This window comes from Schistocerca gregaria, chromosome 2 (genome assembly GCF_023897955.1).
Source record: "Schistocerca gregaria isolate iqSchGreg1 chromosome 2, iqSchGreg1.2, whole genome shotgun sequence".
Lineage (NCBI taxonomy): Eukaryota > Metazoa > Arthropoda > Insecta > Orthoptera > Acrididae > Schistocerca > Schistocerca gregaria.
The window spans coordinates 975,375,332-975,396,570 of NC_064921.1; the positions used below are offsets into that span (position 1 = coordinate 975,375,332).

The 21,239-nt window shown below is 40.6% G+C and overlaps 1 protein-coding gene across 1 annotated transcript in view; it reads right to left on the minus strand.

Moving 5' to 3' along the window:
• Positions 1 to 21,239, minus strand: part of LOC126335454 (chaoptin-like) — a gene marked incomplete at its 5' end in the record, with an annotated part of 146,613 nt that overhangs the window by 24,440 nt on the left and 100,934 nt on the right. Inside the window, one exon of the mRNA XM_049998745.1 lies at positions 17,994 to 18,407. Coding sequence (XP_049854702.1) covers positions 17,994 to 18,407 — 414 coding nt within the window. The remainder of the gene's footprint in view (positions 1 to 17,993; positions 18,408 to 21,239) is intronic.

Consider the following 21,239-nt stretch of genomic DNA (forward strand, 5'->3'; position numbering starts at 1 on the left):
ACTGAAAGAGGCTCTCAAGTGGGTAAGCACCTTGTAGGAGAGGTATTCGAGGAGTGAATAAGGAAGCTTGTGCTACAACTTAACAAGCGTATCAACAATACCTAGTAATATGTTTTTTCAAAACCACCTTTTTCTAAAGGAATATAGAGTACACTTACTTTCTGAACATGTACCACTATATATATATATATATATATATATATATATATATATATATATATATATATATATATATATATAATGAATGGGTCAGTTCAGAAATAGAATAAATTAGAAGACGTATTTTTGCAAGTCTCACACTAATATTAATACATGCTAGTGCTCCAGGCCTATCTGTTCCTGATTATGATTACGAGTTTATCTAGCAGACTGTTGCCTCTAATTCAGGCATAGCAGTTGTGTTACTGTAAGAATGTGATCGTGAGTGGAAGCCGGTTGCCTGTGCTTTGAGGTGCTTAACAACTTTGTGTGTGACCTGGAGGCCTTGGCTATCTTGTTTGGGATCGAGAAATTTAAGTTCCACCCTGATCATGAACTGTTTCGGCTGGGCATTGATAAACGGACTAGACCCCAAAATACTGTCAGGATTTTCCACTCAGCAGTTAGAATTTCCCACGATGTTTATGCTCAGTTAAGTAATACAAAGCAAAGGCTTAGGGACGGGCAACAAGTATTGCGATATTCCATCAATAATAGCCTCTTGTGTTACTGTAACCGGTATGATGGTTAAGTGAACTTTTGTCTTGCACAGAAATCCGTTCCAGTGGTTTTTAACACTTTCACTAATCTATGTGTGGGGGATGACAGGGGACTTGGAAACCATCATGACTATTAATGAGCCTTTATCGTAGTTGAGTTTGGATTTTGATGTAAGAAAGTTAATCAGCCAGTGCAAGGATTCAAAAAAGATAAAAAAAAACCTCTATTACCCGCAGTCGCAGTCTGCATTCTAGCCAGGAAGAGCGGTCTATACATAAGCTCTTCATCGGCTACCTGGGGCATCCATCCCATTCTAGCAACGGTAATCGGTACATATTTGTGATGGTTGACGCATTTACTTTGTTTGGCTGCTTCCCAGTAAGTCCCGGACAACCAGGATTACCATACAGTACTAGTACCAAATATTTTTGATGTCTGATCCACACCTGGTTTTCGTGAGTATTAATACGCCGATCGTTTTTGTCACAGGTATGCAGTAGGTATAGTTCTATTAGTGCGATAGCTCACATCACAGTCATCTACTATTAGTCACAGGTATCGTGAACCATGGACCTTGCCGTTGGTGGGGAGGCTTGCGTGCCTCGACGATACAGGTAGCCGTACCGTAGGGAACAGAAGAAATACTTCAGTTGATTGATGAAAGGAGGAAGTACAAACATGTTACGGGAAAATCAGGAATACAGAAATACAAGTCGCTGAGGGATGAAATAAATAGGAAGTGCAGGGAAGCTAAGACGAAATGGCTGCAGGAAATATGCGAAGACATCGACAAAGATACGATTGTCGGAAGGACAGACTCAGCATACAGGAAAGTCAAAACAACCTTTGGAGACCTTAAAAGCAAAGGTGGTAACATTAAGAGTGCAACGGGAACTCCACTGTTAAATGCAGAGGAGAGAACAGATAGGTGGAAAGAATACGTTGAAAGCCTCAATGAGGGTGACGATTTGTCTGATGTGATAGAAGAAGAAACAGGAGTCGATTTAGAAGAGATAGGGGATCCAGTAGTAGAATCGGAATTTAAAAGAACTTTGGAGGACTTACGGTCAAATAAGGCAGAAGGGATAGACAACATTCCATCAGAATTTCTAAAATCATTAGGGGAAGTGGCAACAAAACGACTATTCTCGTTGGTGTATAGAATATATGAGTCTGGCGACATACCATCTGACTTGCGGAAAAGCATCATCCACACAATTCCGGAGCCGGAAAGAGCTGAAAAGTGCAAGAATTATCGCACAATCAGCTTAACAGCTCATGCATCGAAGCTGCATACAAGAATAATATACAGAAGAGAATGCGCTAGGTGACGATCAGTTTGCCTTTAGGAAAAGTTAAGGCGTGAGGGAGGGAATTCTGACGTTACGGCTAATAATGGAAGCAAGGTTGAAGAAAAATCAAGACACGTTCATAGGATTTGTGGACCTGGAAAAAGCGTTCGACAATATAAAATGGTGCAAGCTGTTCGAGATTCTGAAAAAAGTTGGGGTAAGCTATAGGGAGAGATGGGTCATATACAATATGTACAACAACCAAGAGGGAATAATAAGAGTGGACGATCAAGAACGAAGTGCTCGTATTAAGAAGGGTGTAAGACAAGGCTGTAGCCTTTCGCCCCTATTCTTCAATCTCTACATCGAGGAAGCTATGATGGGAATAAAAGGAAGGTTCAGGAGTTCAATTAAAATACAAGGTGAAAGGATATCAATGATACGATTCGCTGATGACATTGCTATCCTGAGTGAAAGTGAAGAAGAATTAAATGATCTGCTGAACGGAATAAACAGTCTAATGAGTACACAGTATGGTTTGAGAGTAAATCGGAGAAAGACGAAGGTAATGAGAAGTAGTAGAAATGAGAACAGCGAGAATCTCAACATCAGGATTGATGGTCACGAAGTCAATGAAGTTAAGGAATTCTGCTACCTAGGCAGTAAAATAACCAATGACGGACGGAGCAAGGAACACATCAAAAGCAGACTCGCTATGGCAAAAAAGGCATTTCTGGCCAAGAGAAGTCTACTAATATCAAATACCGGCCTTAAATTGAAGAAGAAATTTCTGAGGATGTACGTCTCGAGTACAGCATTGTATGGTAGTGAAACATGGACTGTGGGAAAACCGGAACAGAAGAGAATCGAAGCATTTGAGATGTGGTGCTATAGACGAATGTTGAGAATTAGGTGGACTGATAAGGTAAGGAATGTGAAGGTTCTACGCAGAATCGGAGAGGAAAGGGATATGTGGAAAACACTGATAAAGAGAAGGGACATGATGATAGGACATCTGCTAAGACATGAGGGAATGACTTCCATGGTACTAGAGAGAGCTGTAGAGGGCAAAACCTGTAGAGGAAGACAGAGATCGGAGTATGGCAAGCACATAATTGAGGACGAAGGTTGTAAGTGCTACTCTGAGATGATGTGGTTAGCAGAGGGGAGGAATTCGTGGCGGGCCGCATCAAACCAGTCAATAGACTGATGACCCAAAAAAAAAAGGTGCAACCACAACGGAGGGGTATCTGTTGAGAAGCCAGACAAACGTGTGTTTCCTGAAGAGGGGCAGCAGCCTTTTCAGTAGTTGCAGGGGTAACAGTCTGGATGATTGACTGATCTGGCCTTGTGACATTAACCAAAATGGCCTTGCTGTTCTGGTACTGCGTACGGCTGAAAGCTAGGGGAAACTACAGCCGTAATTTATCCCGAGGGCATTCAGCTTTACTGTATGATTCGATGATGACGGCGTCCTCTTGGGTAAAATATTCCGGAGGTAAAATAGTCCCCCCTTCGGATCTCCGGGCGGGGACTACTCAGGAGGACGTTGTTATCAGGAGAAAGAAAACAGGCGTTCTACGGATAGGAGCGTGGAATGTCAGATCCCTTAATCGGGCAGGCAGATTAGAAAATTTAAAAAGGGAAATGGACAGGTTAAAGTTAGATATAGTGGGAATTAGTGAAGTTCGGTGGCAGGAGAAACAAGAATTTTGGTCAGGTGAAGACAGGGTTATAAATTCAAAATCAAATAGGGGTAATGCGGGAGTAGGTTTAATAATGAATTACAACAATAGCAGTGCAGGTAAGCTACTACCAACAGCATAGTGAACGCATTATTGTGGCCAAGATAGACATGAAGCCCACGCCTACTACAATGATGCAAGTTTATATGCCAACTAGCTCTGCAGATGACGAAGAAATTGATGAAATGTATGATGAGATAAAAAAAATTATTCAAGTAGTGAAGGGAGATGAAAATTTAATAGTCATGGGTGACTGGAATGCAAGAGAAGGAAAGCGGAGAGAAGGGAACATAGTAGGTGAATAAGGACTGGGGCTAAGAAATGAAAGAGGAAGCCGCCTGATAGAATTTTGCACAGAGCATAACTTAATCATAGCTAACACTTGGTTTAAGAATCATGAAAGAAGGTTGTATACATGGAAGAATCATGGAGATACTGAAAGGTATCAGATAGATTATATAATGGTAAGACAGAGGTTTAGGAACCAGGTTTTAAATTGTAAGACATTTCCAGGGGCAGATGTGGACTCTGACCACAATCTATTGGTTATGAACTGTAGACTAAAACTGAAAAAACTGCAAAAAGGTGGGAAATTAAGGAGGTGGGACCTGGATAAATTGAAAGAACCAGAGGTTGTACAGAATTTCAGGGAGAGCATAAGGGAACAATGGACAGGAATGGGGGAAAGGAATACAGTAGAAGAAGAATGGGTAGTTTTGAGGGATGAAATAATGAAGGCAGCAGAGGAACAATTAGGTAAAAAGACGAGGACTAGTAGAAACCCTTGGGTAAGAGAAGAAATATTGAATTTAATTGATGAAAGGAGAAAATATAAAAATGCAGTAAATGAAGCACGCAAAAAGGAATACAAACGTCTGAAAAATGAGATCGACAGGAAGTGCGAAATGGCTATCTCACTAGGGGTAAGATAGATACTGCCTACAGGAAAATTAAAGAGACCTTTGGAGATAAGAGAGCCACTAATATGAATATCAAGAGCTCAGATGGAAACCCAGTTCCAAACAAAGAGGGGAAACTGGAAAGGTGGAAGGAGTATATTGAGGGTCTATACAAGGGCAATGTACTTGAGGACAATATTAAGGAAATGAAAGAGAATGTAGATGAAGATGAAATGGGAGATATGGTACTGCGTGAAGAGTTTGATTGCCTACTGAAAGACTTGAGTCGAAACAAAGCTCCGGGAGTAGACAACATTCTATCAGAACTACTGATGGCGTTGGGAGAGCCAGTCCTGACAAAACTCTACCATTTCTTGAGCAAGATGTACGAGACAGGCCAAATACCCTCAGACATCAAGAAGAATATAACTATTCCAATCCCAAAGAAAGCAGGTGTTGACAGATGTGAAAATTACCAAACTATCAGTTTAATAAGTCACAGCTGCAAAATCCTAACACGAATTGTTTACAGACGAATGAAAAAACTGGTTGAAGCTGACCTCGAGGAAGATCAGTTTGGATTCCGTAGAAATTTTGTAACACGTGAGGCAATACTGACCCTAAGACTTATCTTACAAGAAAATTAAGAAAAGGCAAACCTACTTTTCTAGCATTTGTAGACTTACAGAAAGCTTTTTACAATGTTGATCGGAATACTCTCTTACAAACTCTGAAGATGGCAGGGGTAAAATACAGGGAGCGAAAGGCTATTTACAATTTGTACAGAAATCAGATGGAAGTTATAAGAGTCGAGGGGTATGAAAGGGAAGCAGTGGTTGGGAATGGAGTGAGACAGGGTTGTAGCCTATCCGCGATGTTATTCAATCCGTATATTGAACAATCAATAAACAAAAGGAAAGTTTGTAGTAGGTATTAAAATCCACGGAGAAGAAATAAAAACTTTGAGGCCAACATTTTAATTCTGTCAGAGACAGCAAAGGACTTGGAAGAGCAGTTGAACGGAATGGACAGTGTCTTGAAAGGGTGATATAAGGTGAACATCAACAAAAGCAAAACGAGGATAATGGAATGTAGTCGAATTAAGTCGGGTGATGCTCAGGGAGTTAGATTAGTTAATGAGTTTTGCTATTTGGGGAGCAAAATAACTGATGATGGTCGAAGTAGAGAGGATATAAAATGTAGACTGGCAATGGCAAGGAAAGCGTTTCTGAAGAAGAAAAATTTGTTAACATCGAGTATAGATTTTAATGTCAGGAAGTCGTTTCTGAAAGTATTTGTGTGGAGTGTAGCCATGTATGGAAGTGAAACATGGACGATAAATGGTTTGGACAAGAAGAGAATAGAAGCTTTCGAAATGTGGTGCTACAGAAGAATGCTGAAGATTAGATGGGTAGATCACATAACTAATGAGGAGGTATTGAATAGAATTAGGGAGAAGAGGAGCTTGAGGCACAACTTGACTAGAAGAAGGGATCGGTTGGTAGGACACGTTCTGAGACATCGAGGGATCACCAATTTAGTATATGGAGTGCAGCGTGGAGTGTAAAAATCGTAGAGGGAGACCAAGAGATGAATACACTAAGCAGATTCAGAAGGATGTAGGTTGCAGTAGGTACTGGGAGATGAAGAAGCTAGCACAGGATAGAGTAGCATGGAGAGCTGCATCAAACCAGTCTCAGGACTGAAGATCACAACAACAACAACAACATCGTTTGCTGCATGAATTAATTGTATCATTCATCAGTCATGATTGTTTTGCATGTCCATTCTCAGATGAAGTGCAACTACTCCATCAACTGGCATACCTGTAATTTCGCGTTTAGTACAGCTGTGTGTGAAGCGCACAAAACTCCAACTCAAAATTGATGTTTTCGCTTCTGGTTCAATCACCTGCATCAATCTTGTGTCTATAAATGATCTCCTCCCTGAGCGTATTAAACCCAAGTTCCTCAAGGAAAACTGGGAAGATGTTTGGAATAATATTCGCTTGGCACACTGGAGAGGAGGTTCAAATGGTTCAAATGCTCTGAGCACTATGGGACTCAACTGCTGTGGTCATCAGTCCCCTAGAACTTAGAACTACTTAAACCTAACTAGCCTAAGGACATCCCACACATCCATGCCCGAGGCAGGATTCGAACCTGCGACTGTAGCAGTCGCACGGTTACGGACTGCGCGCCTAGAACCGCGAGACAACCGCGGCCGGCTGGAGAGGATGTAGTTGATATAACAGAAGCAGGGGCCCTGCCTCGCTGAAGGACAATGATGTTGTTTTTTTCAATAATACCTGAGTTCAGAGTAAGGTTGGCCCGAAGGTTACTGGTAGCACGCTCCCCTTTGAGGGGCCATCGAAATTACCAATGTAATCTACCCAGTCAGTTTCCTTGTTCAGGAGAGAATCACTAACTCACAGCTAAGGGCTCATTTAAGTTAGCTCAAAGTTAGTGCCGGTAATCTGGATGCTGTCCCACAGGTCGTTCCGTAATTTTTTATATCCTCTCACCATCGCTCCCCATCCATCTCCCGGTTTTCTTTTAAGTGACAGGGAGGGGGGAGGGAGGAGAATGAAGTGGTGTGCACACACTCAAAACCTTCTCACAATCATTTAGTTGCCTAATAATGCTTGGTGTAGGGTTAGCTTCATTGATTAGCAACCAAAACCACCTAGATCCTGTGTAAGTCGCAGCCACTACTTAAATTCTGAGTAAAAGTCATCAGCAGATCAGCAGTGGCTACGGAAGAATTCCGGCCTAAGAAGTCACCATCATTCTGCCAACGGCCTTGTCAGAGAGGGCGGAGAGTGGACAGAAGTTCCGGACTCTCTCTTGGCCTTGGAGTGGGAAACTGCCCCAAAAGCGGAAGAATCTGTAACTATGAAAGGCATGAAGATGCAGGAGACAATGGAAAAAGCGACATTAAAGGCACATAATGTGGCCTGTAATTGAAAAGGTGTGATGATGATCACTCCTTTGGACAAAGATTCCGGACTAGTCCACTATTCGCGCCTCCAGAGAGTGACTGCCAAGGGGGAGTTGACCATGAGAAAAATATTGAATAACCAATGAAACGATAACATTCTGTGAGTCGGTACGTGGAATGTCAGAAGCTTGGACGAGATAGAAAAGCTAGAAAATCTGAAAGCGGAGATGCTAAGGTTCACCACAGATGTAGCGCGGGTCAGTAAAGTGAAAGAAATGCAAGTAAGACAAGGATTTGTGGTCGGGAGAGTATAGGGTAAATTCAACAGCAGCAGAGAATAGTATAACGGGAGTAAGTTTCGTAATGAATAGGAAAGTAAAGGAGAGAGTAATTTGTTGTAAACAGTTCAATGATCGGGACTGGTCTTATCAGAATCGACAGCAAACCAACACCGTCTACAATAGTTCAGGTATACGTGCCGACGATGCAAGCATAAGATGAAGAGATACAGGACGTACATGAGGATACAGAACGGGTCAATCAGTAAGTAAAGGCAAATGAAAAGGACTGGAATGCGGTTCTAGGGGAGAGATCAGAAGTGAGAATTACGGGAGAATATGGACTTGGTAGTAGAAACGAGAGACGAGAAAGATTAAATCAGTTCTACAATAAATTTCAGATAGTAATAGCCAATATCCTGTTCAAGAATCACAAAGAGAGGAGCTATACTTTTTAAAGGTCGGGACATACGGGAAGATTTCAGCTGGCTGACATCATGGTCAGGCAAAGGTTACTAAATCAGAAGTTACACTGTAATGCGTACCCACGGGCAGATACAGACTTAGATCACACTTTTGGTAATGATGAAGAGTATGCTGAAGTTTAAGAGACTGGTCACGAAGAATTATTGGGCAAAGAAATGGGCTAGGGAAATACTGTGGAATGAAGAGCCACGCTTTAAGTTTTCTGATATTAAAGGTACTGCGATAGTGAATGCAGTTCAGTTAAAAATGAATAGACTTCTCTAAAAAGTGCCATTGCAGAAGTAGGAGAGCAAAGCGTAGGTACAAGGAGGGTAAATGCGAAGAAGCCATGGGTAACAGAAGAACTACTTCAGTTGATCGACGAAAGAAGAAGTACAAAAATGTTCGGAGAAATTCAGCAATACAGAGCAACAAGACACTTAGGAATTAAATAAACTGGAAGTGGATGGAAGGTAAAGCGAAATGGCTGCATCAGAAATGTGATGATAAGGAAAAATAAATCAGTGTCGGAACGACTGACTCAGCATACAGAAAAGTCAAAATGACCTTCTGCGAAATTAAAGGCAAGGGTGCTACCATTAACAGTGTAATGGAAATTCCGCTATTAAATGCAAAGGACGTAGCGGATGGGTGGAAAGAGGCCTCTGTGAGAGAGACGACTCACGTGGTGGCATGAAAGAAAAAGAAATAGGAGTTGATTGGGAAGAGATGGGAGGTCCAGAATTAGAATTGGAATTTAAAAGAGTTTTGGAAGCTTAAGATCGAATAAGGTTGAAAGGATGGATAACATTCCGTCATAGTTTTTGAAATCACTAGGGGTAGTGGCGACAAAACAATAATTCACGTTGGCGTTTTTAATGTAAGAGCCTGACGATATACCACCAGACCTTCAGGAAAGTATCACCATCAGAATTTCCAAGATTGCAAGAGCCAACAAATGCGAGAATTACAGCACAGTCAGCGTAACAGCTCTTAAATCCAGGTTACTGACAAGAGTAATATACAGACCAATTGAGAAGAAAACTGAGAAGGTGTTAAATGAGGAACAATTTGGCTTTAGGAAAGGTAAAGGCACCAGTTTTACATTTCTGACGTTGAGGTCGATAATGGAAGCAAGACTGAAGAACAATCAAGGCTCGTTCTTAGGATTTTTCGACCTGGAAAAAGGGTTCGACAATGTAAAAGTTGCAAGATGTTAGAAATCCCGAGAAAAGTAGGTGTAAGCTATAGGCAAAGACGGGTAATATATAATATGTACGACAACCTTGAGGGAAAATAATACTGGAAGTTCAAGGACAAAGTGCTCGTATTAAAAAGGGTATAATGCAGGGTAGTCTTTCGCCTCTACTGTCCGGTCTATACATCGAAGAAGCAGCGATGGAAATGATATAAAAGGTTCAGGAGTGGATTAAAATTAATGGTAAAACGATATCAAAGTTAAGGTTCGCTGATGAAATTGCAGACCCTGTAGAACGGAATAAACATTCATTATTACAGAACATGGCTTGAAAGTAAATCTCTGAAAGACGAAAGCAATGAGCTTCAGCAGAAATGTGAACACCAAAAAATTAACATCAGGAATTGTGATCACGAAGTACATGAGTTAAGGATTCTGCCACCTAGGCAGCACAGTAGTCCATTACGGAGGGAGAAAGGAGAACCTAAAAAGCAGACTAGCCCTGCCAAAAGAGGCATTTGTGAGCAACAGAAGTCTACTAGTATCAAACATAGGCCTTAATTTCAGGAAGAAATTTTTGGAGCACAGCACTGTGTGGTAGCGAAACATGGACTGGAGGAAACCCGAAAGGGAAGACAATGGAAGCGTTTGAGTTGTGGTGGTACGGAAAAAAGTTGAAAAATTGGAGGACTGATACAGTATGCAATGAGGAACTTCTTCGCAGGGTCGGCGAAGAAACGAATATGTGGGAACCTCTGACAAGAAGAATGGTACTATACGAAGCTGCTGAGTGTAAATACTGTAGAGGAAGCAAATAACTGAGGACGTAAGCTGCAAGTGTTATTTTGAGATGAAAACGTTGTCACAGGACAGGAGTTCGTGGAGGGACGCATCAAACCATTTGGAAGTGCGATAACTGAAAGAAAAATGGTAAAAAAAGAATTATAGCTACAACATTGCATTGCGCAATTTAAGCGCATACGTAGCTGTTACTAGATGTGAGCTGTGTTTTGACTGTCAGTGAGGGAGTCCGCATGGGCACTGGGGTAAGCTTGCTCGTCTTAAGGGCAGCTCGCTACATTTTGTTGCTGGATGTTTACTTTATGGAGTCCGCCTTCGCCAACTGGTTTGTTTTTTGCTGCCTTGGTTGGTGGACATGGTCATGTACCCTGGCCTTAATTTTCCCAGGAACAGTATAGGAATACACAGTGAGTGTGGAGTAAAGTGTCCATCACAGTTCGTGAAACCCCTGTGCTTTTGGCACTGAGTTTACTTTTGTGTTCTTACAGTAAACTGGTCTGGTATCTACTAATGGCCGTTATTTTGGCTAATGCCCTAATGTAGATCAGTAATAAGAACATGACCAAGTTACACATTGACTCAACCGTAAGAGGGCTTGCATTCTGGTTAGTGAGTACCTGATCTAGATATATTTGCTTTATTCTGAACTGCTGGTGAGTGTATTTTTACCTTTAGGTACCGCAAATATTTTTAATTGCCGGTTAAGTGGGATAGAACATCAAACGGGACGACTTGGAGTGGGAGAGGCATCACAGGACATTTTAGTTTCCACTGTCTGTACTTAAATTCATAATACTATATCAGCATGACCAGGAAAGATTCAGGATTCACACTCAAATTCAAAAACATAGTAAATAAATCATTTTTAACATTTGAAATTTCGTCATTTTTTCACTTACTATTGGCTGCATTTGTTGCTATAGGTACACTTCTCTTAATAAATAAGAGAGATTCTTCGAAGAATCTTGCACAGCACACGAATCATACTTGCAGGTGTATTAAACTCCAGAATTTCCCAAATCTATTAAGAACTGTGGTAAAAACTGAAATAGTTAACTATAAAATTTGAGTTTTTTTTGACATAAAGTTTAAAATGTAACAGCTCATTCATTTTTTCATATATTAAATAAATTCTAGAGTTTCATACACCTGTAAGCATGGTTTGCATGCTGTGCAACATTTATCGAAGAATCTCTCTTACTTATGAAGAAAAGTTACCTACTGCGACAAATGAAGCCAATAGTAAAAGTGATGAAATTTCACGTTTAAAAAAAATTATCTTATAATGTTTTTGGACTTCCCCTGGTATTAGTGTGAATCCTTAATCCTTCATGGTCATATTGACGAAGTTTTATGAATTTATTTGTAGGATTATAGACAGTGGATTTTAAAATGTCATGTGTTGCCTTTCCTGCTCCAAGTTGGCCTATTTGACGCCCTACCCCAGTTAATTCTAAGTACTTGTGGGTCAAAAAGACTCCGTAATTTTTGGGTTCTTTAGTCAGGATTAAATATTGCATGCATTAGTAGTAGTTTTTTAGTACGTAAATTTTACTTTTTTAACCTTTCATCCTTGCAGGACAAATGAGCTCACTTGTCTACCCTGATTTTTTCCTGTTTCGGTTGGATGCCCACGTGTTATTTGTCGATTATTTATTGAGTAAAACAACTTTAAATTCCAAGCGTGTGTTTTAGAATCTGTACTAAATCGAGAGTTGACCGATCTCAAGCCGGTTACTCCGCTTTATTTAATCCATCTGTTTCAACCCATTTATTTGCTATGAGTTTGTTAAAATTCTTGATGAAACTTTTAGCTGCCCTTTATTTTGCACAATTCACTACTAGTTTTGCTCAATGACCATTACCAAGCATAGCTGGCATAAACAGCATGAAAGTTTCTTCATAATCTGAGCAAAACGTATTTACTCTTTTGTCCTTGTGAGTAATGTTCTATGGTTAATGATTTGCCAATTATTTCATTCTTATTTTAAAGGCAATGTAGGAGTCCCTAATTCTGCTATCTTGGAAACTGTTTTAAATTGTAATACTGATTTCCAAGTTTCCAAAATAGTCGTTAAATCCATTGAGTGCCCTGGGGGCGATTTTGTAATGTTTGTGAAGTTCAGAGGTTTTGCTATGTTGTAATTAAAGAAAAACCAACAGAATTCTCTGAAATATTCGGCGGACAGTAATTTAAATGTCTTGTACCTTAGTGTGGTGTTTTGGCGTATTCGTTTGAGCATAATCATTCGTCATTGCTTGTGTTAAATTAGTCAACTTTGGCAAATAGATATGTTGTAAGCGATTTGTTAATGCTCAGCACCTTACCTCTCCCAGTTTCCACCTCCCTGCTATTTTACTTACAGTTTCGTAGTAATTTTTATAATTTCAGAAAATTTGTGCAGCACACAAAATCTGAACGTTATTATTTACAAATGGAATAAGAACTTTTTTAACCTACTATTACTCAGCTGTCTATAGGCTACAGTCTGAGAAGTGTTGCAAGGTAACGATATGGTTCAAAGTTTATTTCAATTACCGCATCAATTTTAAGCACTTCTCCTTTTTATTACTGTGTTATGTTAGTTCTCGTTCACATGCGTCCCCATGATTCGACTTGCATAGTCAGTGTATCAGCTGACTGCTTTATCATGCCTGTAAGTAGGTTCGAGTACGTTGCTTTGACTAGGTTCCGCATCTTAGATGAACTTCTAGTGAGGTACCACCACTTTCTTCCGAAAATGAGTTCAGCGACTTTAACCATGCTCTGCGTAGGGGTTTCAGTGCAGATCTCTCTATTGTTTTCTCTTTTCCGTGGGTCTTACAATTGGTGGATGGTTACTACAAGAATGAATGGAAAACACCTTCACACAAAGGGAGTAAGCTTATGTGCCGAAAACACTAAACTAAATTCTAACTTTCTACCTTAAACCTTTCCTAATTTTAATGATAACTATTGCGACTAAATTCCTGCTAAAAGCCAAATCTGTTGATGACAGATACATCTTGCAGGGTACAGGCAAATAGTAACGTTCTAGGAAAACCATTTTAGCAGGGGCTATTTTTTATTCCAGTTCTAAATCAACGCTTAGTTTTTAAACGTCAGTTTATAGCAGTCCTTTCGTGAGTGTTGTGTTGTTAATGGTCACTCGAACACTTAAATGTTCTATTAGAGCAGTAAGTAATCGTGCATACAGAGGATACAATTGTGTTTATAGAGCTCCATGACTAAAGGGGCTCAGTTCTTGATCTCGTGTCTAGGAATATGTTGACTGTAAAATACGGCGAGTGAACCCATAGAACAGATCAATGTTCGAGTCATTAGATCATTTATTGCACATCTAAGCAGTGTTATCAGTTATCAGGCGCATTTTTCCTTCATCCCGGAGTGTTATCTTACTGTAACTGTACATGATTACTTTTGTTGGAACTGGTACCTCTTAAAATCCCGTAGTGGTGTCAATAGAATTATTGTTCTCTTTCTTAATACTGCAGAAAATGATATTTTGCCAGTAAGAATACTATCACGAAATTCACCACAGAAAGTGCAGAAATGCCAGCAACTGCCTGCAAGAGTAATTCTTTCCCCCAGATGAAACTCATTCACTCCTTATATATAGTTGGAATATGGATAATTGGTAAATTACACAATACATTCCCTAAATAGGTGTTTTCTCACAGCATGTACATAGGAAATAGTCTTACATACCTGTAATTTAAAAATCAGTGATTCACAAATATGGCCACATTCAAATAATCAAATCCCTTATAATTTGTTATGCTGTGTGTTGCTGTCGATCATATGTACAATGTTTTTGTCTTGATACATACTGATCTGTATACAGTAACACTCTACAAAATCAACCGCATTTCAGAAAATTAATTTGGTCATAGAAGCCCTGGTTAGTTGCATTGCATAACACATTAGCGCTGCGTAATAAATCTAATATTAAAGAAATTGTACAACTTTTTAGAACTTTTCTAAGTGCTGCTTCGTCAATAGACAACGCATAGAGTGCAAATTACGTTCTACGCTAAAATACGTTCTTGCTAAAAAGCTACCAGCCATTCATTTGATGAAGTATTTAAAATTTAACTATTCCTTTTGTCCGCTTCTACATAATAGGAATTTCTCAGCTTCCTACCTTTTTGCTCATTTCATGTAATGAGTTAGGGATGAGATAATCGCTTTTCTTATTCTTGAGACTATAAGCTCTGTAGTGTAGCATCTGCAGTGGGAGAATTTTTACCGTTTCTGTGACCCTTTCGTTCCGACTGAAGTAACAGATAATGATTCACTAAGTGTTCAATCGGCTCTATCCATTCTAGTGAACGTCCCACACCGACGAAAAATTATCTTTATTGTTATACTTGTGAATGGAATACAGGAGACGTAACTGTATCATAAACTCTTGTGTTTCTAGGCCTCACGCAAGATTACCCGCTGACATCAGGCAGTGGTTAAGACATTTGACTTTAATTAGGGACGAGTTCAGCTTATTGGCTGGTCATTCATTACCACGACATAGATGGGAAGGCTCATGTGAAACGGACTTGCGAATTCTTGTCCCATGTGAGCCTCAACTTGAAAATTTCCTTGTCTTTCGTCCTCTGAGCTTATGTAGCAGTGCACGAGATCCCATGTGGGGCTCAGTTTAGACCTGTTAACACTCACAGTCAGCAATGTGTGGAGTGAGAGACAAATTAACAGATTACGCGAGTTGTTGCTCCTCAAACTTACCCTGAAACGTTTATTTTTATATCTGATTCAGTCATTTACTCTGTTACAGTATGAAATGAAAATAAATAAGAGTTGTCAGCTTCGTTTTGACATATGAGACAAGGTTAAAATTACCGTTACCCCTTCACCACTAAGAAATAACGAGCTTCTTTCAAAAGACTATAGGATTCCACCGCTAGTGTGGAAACTGATATTAGATTTTGTGAGCTCGAAGTAGCTCTTCGATAATAGTTCACACATCTATGTATTTCCCGTGCCAAGTTCGTAAATGTAATGCAGTCCAATTCACTGGCCATTTATTCCCCTTAGCCAAGTGCTACTTGCAAAATATTTGACTATGTCGGGAAGACACTTGCGTTTAAGTTAGTAAGAAAGCGTAGACAGGAACAACCTATTTAGAAGAAACACAGAAAGACTGCCCAGTCAACTCCAGGCTGGGCCAGACTAACTCTATCGTCTGTAATAGGCACGGCGTTCACTCCCATCCCTCCCCTAATCCCCTCCCCTCCGGCCGTTGCGCAACTCCTGTGAGACCCTTTAATGACGATCCATACTCCGCAAGCCATCTGACGGTGTGTGGCGGAGGGTACCTTGAGTACCTCTATCGGTTCTCCTTTCCACATCTACATCTACATTTATACTCCGCAAGCCACCCAACGGTGTGTGGCGGAGGGCACTTTACGTGCCACTGTCATTACCTCCATTTCCTGTTCCAGTCGCGCATGGTTCGCGGGAAGAACGATTGTCTGAAAGCCTCCGTGCCGCTCTAATCTCTCTAATTTTACATTCGTGATCTCCTCGGGAGGTGTAGGTAGGGGTAAGCAATATATTCGATGCCTCATCCAGAAACGAACCCTCTCGAAACCTGGCGAGCAAGCTACACCGCGATGCAGAGCGCCTCATTTGGAGAGTCTGCCACTTGAGTTTGTTAAACATCTCTGTAACGCTATCACGGTTACCAAACAACCCTGTGACGAAACGCGCAGCTCTTCTTTGGATCTTGACTATCTCCTCCGTCAACCCGATGTGGTACGGATCCCACACTGAAGAGCAATACTCAAGTATAGTTCGAACGAGTGTTTTTATAAGCCACCTCCTTTGTTGATGGACTACATTTTCTAAGGACTCTCCCAATGAATCTCAACCTGGTACCCGCCTTACCAGCAATTAATTTCATATGATCATTCCACTTCAAATCGTTCCGCACGCATACTCCCAGATAGTTTACAGAAGTAACTGATACCAGTGTTTGTTCCGCTATCATATAATCATACAATAAAGGAGCCTTCTTTCCATGTATTCGCAATACATTAAATTTGTCTATGTTAAGGGTCAGTTGCCACTCCCTACACCAAGTGCCCATCCGCTGCAGATCTTCCTGCATTTCGCCACAATCTTCTAATGCTGCAAACTCTCTGTATACCACAGCATGACCCGCAAAAAGCCGCATGGAACTTCTGACACTATCTACTTGGTAATTTATATACTCGTACATTGTGAAAAGCAATGGGTCAATAACACTCCCCTGTCCCACGCAAGAGGTTACTTTAACGTCTGTAGACGTCTCTCCATTGATAACAACATGTTGTATTCTGTTTGCTAAAACCTCTTCAATCCAGCCACAGAGCTGGTCTGATATTCCGTAGGCTTTTACTTTGTGTATCAGGCGACAGTGCGGAACTGTATCGAACGCCTTCCGGAAGTCAAGGAAAATAGCATCTACCTGGGAGCCTGTATCTAATATTTTCTGGGTCTCATGAACAAATAAAGCGAGTTGGGTCTCACACGATCGCTGTTTCCGGAATCCATGTTGATTCCTACAGAGTAGATTCTGGGTTTCTAAAATCGACATGATACTCGAGCAAAAAACATGTTCTAAAATTCGACAACAGATCGACGTCAGAGATATAGGTCTATAGATTTGCGCATCTGCTCGACGACCCTTCTTGAACACTGGGACTACCTGTGCTCTTTTTCATTCATTTGGAACCTTCCGTTCCTTCTATTCCAGTCTGGTATTGTTCGTGGAAAGAAAGATTGTCGGTATGTCTGTTTGGGCTCTAATCTCTCTGATTTAATCCTCATGGTCTCTTCGCAAGATATACGTAGAAGGGAGCAATATACTGCTTGACTCCTGGGTGAAGGTATGTTCTCGAAACTTTAACAAAAGCCCGTACCGAGATAATGAGCGTCTCTCCTGCAGAGTCTTCCACTGGAGTTTATCTGTCATCGCTGTAACGATTTCGCGATTACTACATGATCCTGTTACGAAGCGCGCTGCTCTCCGTTAGATCGTCTCTCTCTCTCTTCCGTCAACCCTATCTGGTACGGATCCAGCACCGGTGAGCAGTATTCAAACAGTAGGCAAACAAGTGTACTATAACCTACTTCCTTTCTTTTCCGCCTGCGTTTCTTATGATTCTGCCAATGAATCTCAGTCTGGCATGTGCTTTATTAACGATTAATTTTATATGGTCATACCATTTTAAATCCCTCCTAATGCTTATTCCCAGGTAATTTGTGGAATTAACTGATTCCAGTTGCTGACGTGCTAATTGTAGCTAAATGATAAAGGGTCTTTATTTCTGTTTATTCGCAGCACGTTACACTTGTCTACGTTGAGATTCAATTGCCATTGCCTGCACCATGCGTCAATTCGTTGTAGATCCTCCTGCATTTCAGAACAATTTTCTATTTTTACAACCTCTCGATGTACTACAGCATCATCCGCAAAAAGCCTCAGTGAACTTCCGTTGTTATCCACAAGGTCATTTATATATATTTTGACTAGCAACGGTCCTAAGACACTCCCCTGTGGCACACCTGAAATCACTCTTACTTTGGATTTACTCTTACGTCGTTTTCCCGAGAATATTAAGCCCTAAAGTCCCTCATATTAGAAGTTAGGCATTAGAATTTTTGTTAGGCTTCTTACCTCTGGAAGCAAATTGTGTGACAGGTCGAGGATGCGGACGTGTATTTCCGAATAGGCGGGGTGAAGTACGGTGATGGCATTGTAGGAGAGATTGAGTGCCATGGGCGTGTCGGGCGTGGTGACGTTGAGGAAGGCGGCCAGCGAGAGTTCGTGCAGCCGGTTGTTCTGGAGGTCGAGCCTGGAGAGCACTGGCAGCCTGGAGAGTGCCCCTGGAGCGAGGGTTGCCAGCCGGTTGTCGGCGAGCAGTAGCGTGACGAGCGAGGGCAGCGCGCGCAGTGCTCCCTGGGCCAGGCCGCGTAGCTGGTTCCCCGTCAGCACCAGGGTCTGCAGCTGCGGCAGTCCCCAGAACGTGTCCGTCTCCAGCACCTCCAGCTGGTTGTGCGACAGGCGCACGTCGCGTAGGTTTGCGTGCACCTGTCAGGGGTCACGATTACAACAACTCTTCATAGACAGCATGTTACTAACATAGCGAAAACAAACAGAACAATTAGTAAACATCTCTAGTATTTAGCACAGTAGCCCTATAATTACCATCAGTCGAACATAAATCACTGCATATCAAAGGTTGAGTGTAAAATTTGCAAAATTAAAGCACGCATCATGCAAAGAATGAGAGCTTCATATTTCCATTAGTTTCATTCCCCAACCTTTAAATTGCAAAGAGGACCCGAAATCCGTTCCAAAATAGAGCATTATTTTCCCTCATTTCACTTGCTACAAATTGTTTTAAATATCTTAATGCAGAAGGAAACATTTTGGACGTATGAGAAGGATAAAGACATGACTTCCTGATGGTCCATCTGTTTCAGTGTCATCTAGCAATCTGGCAACCCCTTTATGCTAACACGTATTCTGCAGCACTTTAGGAATTTCTCACCTTCCTGGTCTGTTTGGTTAAACCACATGAAACAGGTATCAGGAATACTGGTAATCATTCACTGTTGTCTTTTGCTTCTTACTGCTTAAGTAATGGTATTGTCTTTTAGTTTTTATACTACAGTTTCTAAAACAATGATAACAGTGGTATGTTTATTCATATAATTTTATATAATTCTATATGAATGACTTGGTAATAATCTACAATGGGAACTGGTAGAAGAAGAATAAAAAAAACTACACATATTTTCATGGTGTATAATGGCTTCATTTCTACAGTAATAAATATTACAACAGTAACCATCGTTAGTTTTGTTATTTTTATTCTTATTCCTTTTTATTTTCGTGTTTTGGAAGAGGTATTCTTATTTCAGAGAGGCTTGCGCCTTTTTCCCACAGCTATTCCTGTATTTTCTGTACATTTCCTATTGTATTTTGTTCCATTTTGTTCTGCTCTTGATGCGTAAATTTTGTGGGAAGTAGAAGATTTAGCACCTGGAAGTATCTGTCTTAGAAACGCCTTACGCAACTCAGTTTTTCTCTTAGATTATTCATTACTACTGGCAAAAAAGTTTCAGAATAAAGTAAAAGAAAATTTTTTTGATGAATAGTTTTTTTGTCAACAGACTAGTAAAACAGAGAAATTCTTTATAAAGATGGGCATTTCCTGAAATGAGACTCTAGGCTCTACGTGAAACTACGGAGCTGTCCAAAAGTTTTGGAATCCAAATTTTACAGATGGGAGGCGATGGTAAGATTCGGATGTTACAAGTTGTCCTGATGGGTGGTGAGTAGGCGAGTGTGCGGTCACAAGTAGAGCAATGTGTGGTGTTCGCGTGACGCTGACCCTGCAGAACCGATTAGTTTCACCCTGGGCGGTCAGAAGGCAATGGGGCAATGTTTTTTACTCATTTCTTCGTACTGATGTAACAATACAAGATACAGAAAAGCACAATACATTCTTTCAAACATTCTTTCGAATATTTCAATTCCACATAGGTATCGGCAATTTGTAAGTTACCTGATACTCATTAGAATGAAGAAAGTGGTAACTGTCAAATCTGTTAAAATTAATTGCTATTGAACCAATTGTTATACAGTAACAATCAAAATGTCAAGAGCGAAGAGATCGCCGATATGAATTAACTGATGAATTCACTTTCGTCAGGAACGTTATATTTGTTGATAAAATACATTACACGTAAACTTTGGACACCGTGCGGAAGCATAGACGGGCGCTTCACGCTTGCAGGGTGGCGGGAGCCTTAGTTCCAAGGGTGGCACCAGCCCCTCCCGCCACATGACGTCACTGGGTCCTGCGGCGCTCGGCAGCCACTGTGTTCCGACAACTCGCCTTCCAAGGCATAGGTCACATTGGCGATACTCTGGAAGATTCCAGACACTGCTAATGCTGATAAATAAATACAATTCCGTGCTATCCGCGAAAGAAGTTTTCGGTCAAATGTTTCAGCGGATCGGAAATAAAACTCCCAAACTATGACACGATTTTCATACTCAAACGAAGCAGATTGACTATCCTGAGGATTGGTTTTGCAAAGAAAGATTGAATTACTTGAAAGTAATCAGGACAATTAAGACAAAACATCATTATTGATTTTAGGGAAATACTTGTCCGAATTTTCATAGCCAAACAAAGAGTGGAAAATGGACAAATGGGTACCAAATTGTCAAGTGTGAGGTCTAGTTTCACAAAAAACAAAAAATTAATTGGTTGAATGTTGTCTGGGTAATTCAGGAAAACTTAGTGACCTTTTGTAGTTAAGAAAATGAAGCGTCTGACTGTTCACCTACCACAGCTAGTTTGCGAACAGCAGGTTACGCTGAAATGAAACTTTATAAATGTATGAGAGAACGAAAACTAGGCTCCATAGAATTGAATTCTTTGTGAATTTTCGTAGCCAAACAATCAGTTAAAATCGGTCAATGGAGAATCAAATTGACCAGTTTGAGGTCCAGTTTTATAAAATATATTTCACTCATTCTAAACGAAACTTGAAAATGAAAAACATTGAAAAAAATGATCAAATGATTTGTGAAGTGAGTAGTCTAAGTGTACTAAGAGATTAGGAAAACATTGGCCAACCTTTGAATTATGCTCGAAATCATGTTCACCAGATGAAGTGGCGATTGGGAATTTAAAGTTCAGTGCTTAACGTAGAATCTCACAATTTTAATGAGTACTAGAGGACATTTGCCTGGTGGATTAAGTAGACCGTGTAGTCTGCTGTTGTGTGGTTTTCAGATATTTCTGTGATCTATTCCCGAAATTGTGAAGGCGTTCCAATAATTTTTCCATTGCAAAAATTTGTCAATAGAGAATCATTTAGATTTCAGGAAAGAGAATGCACG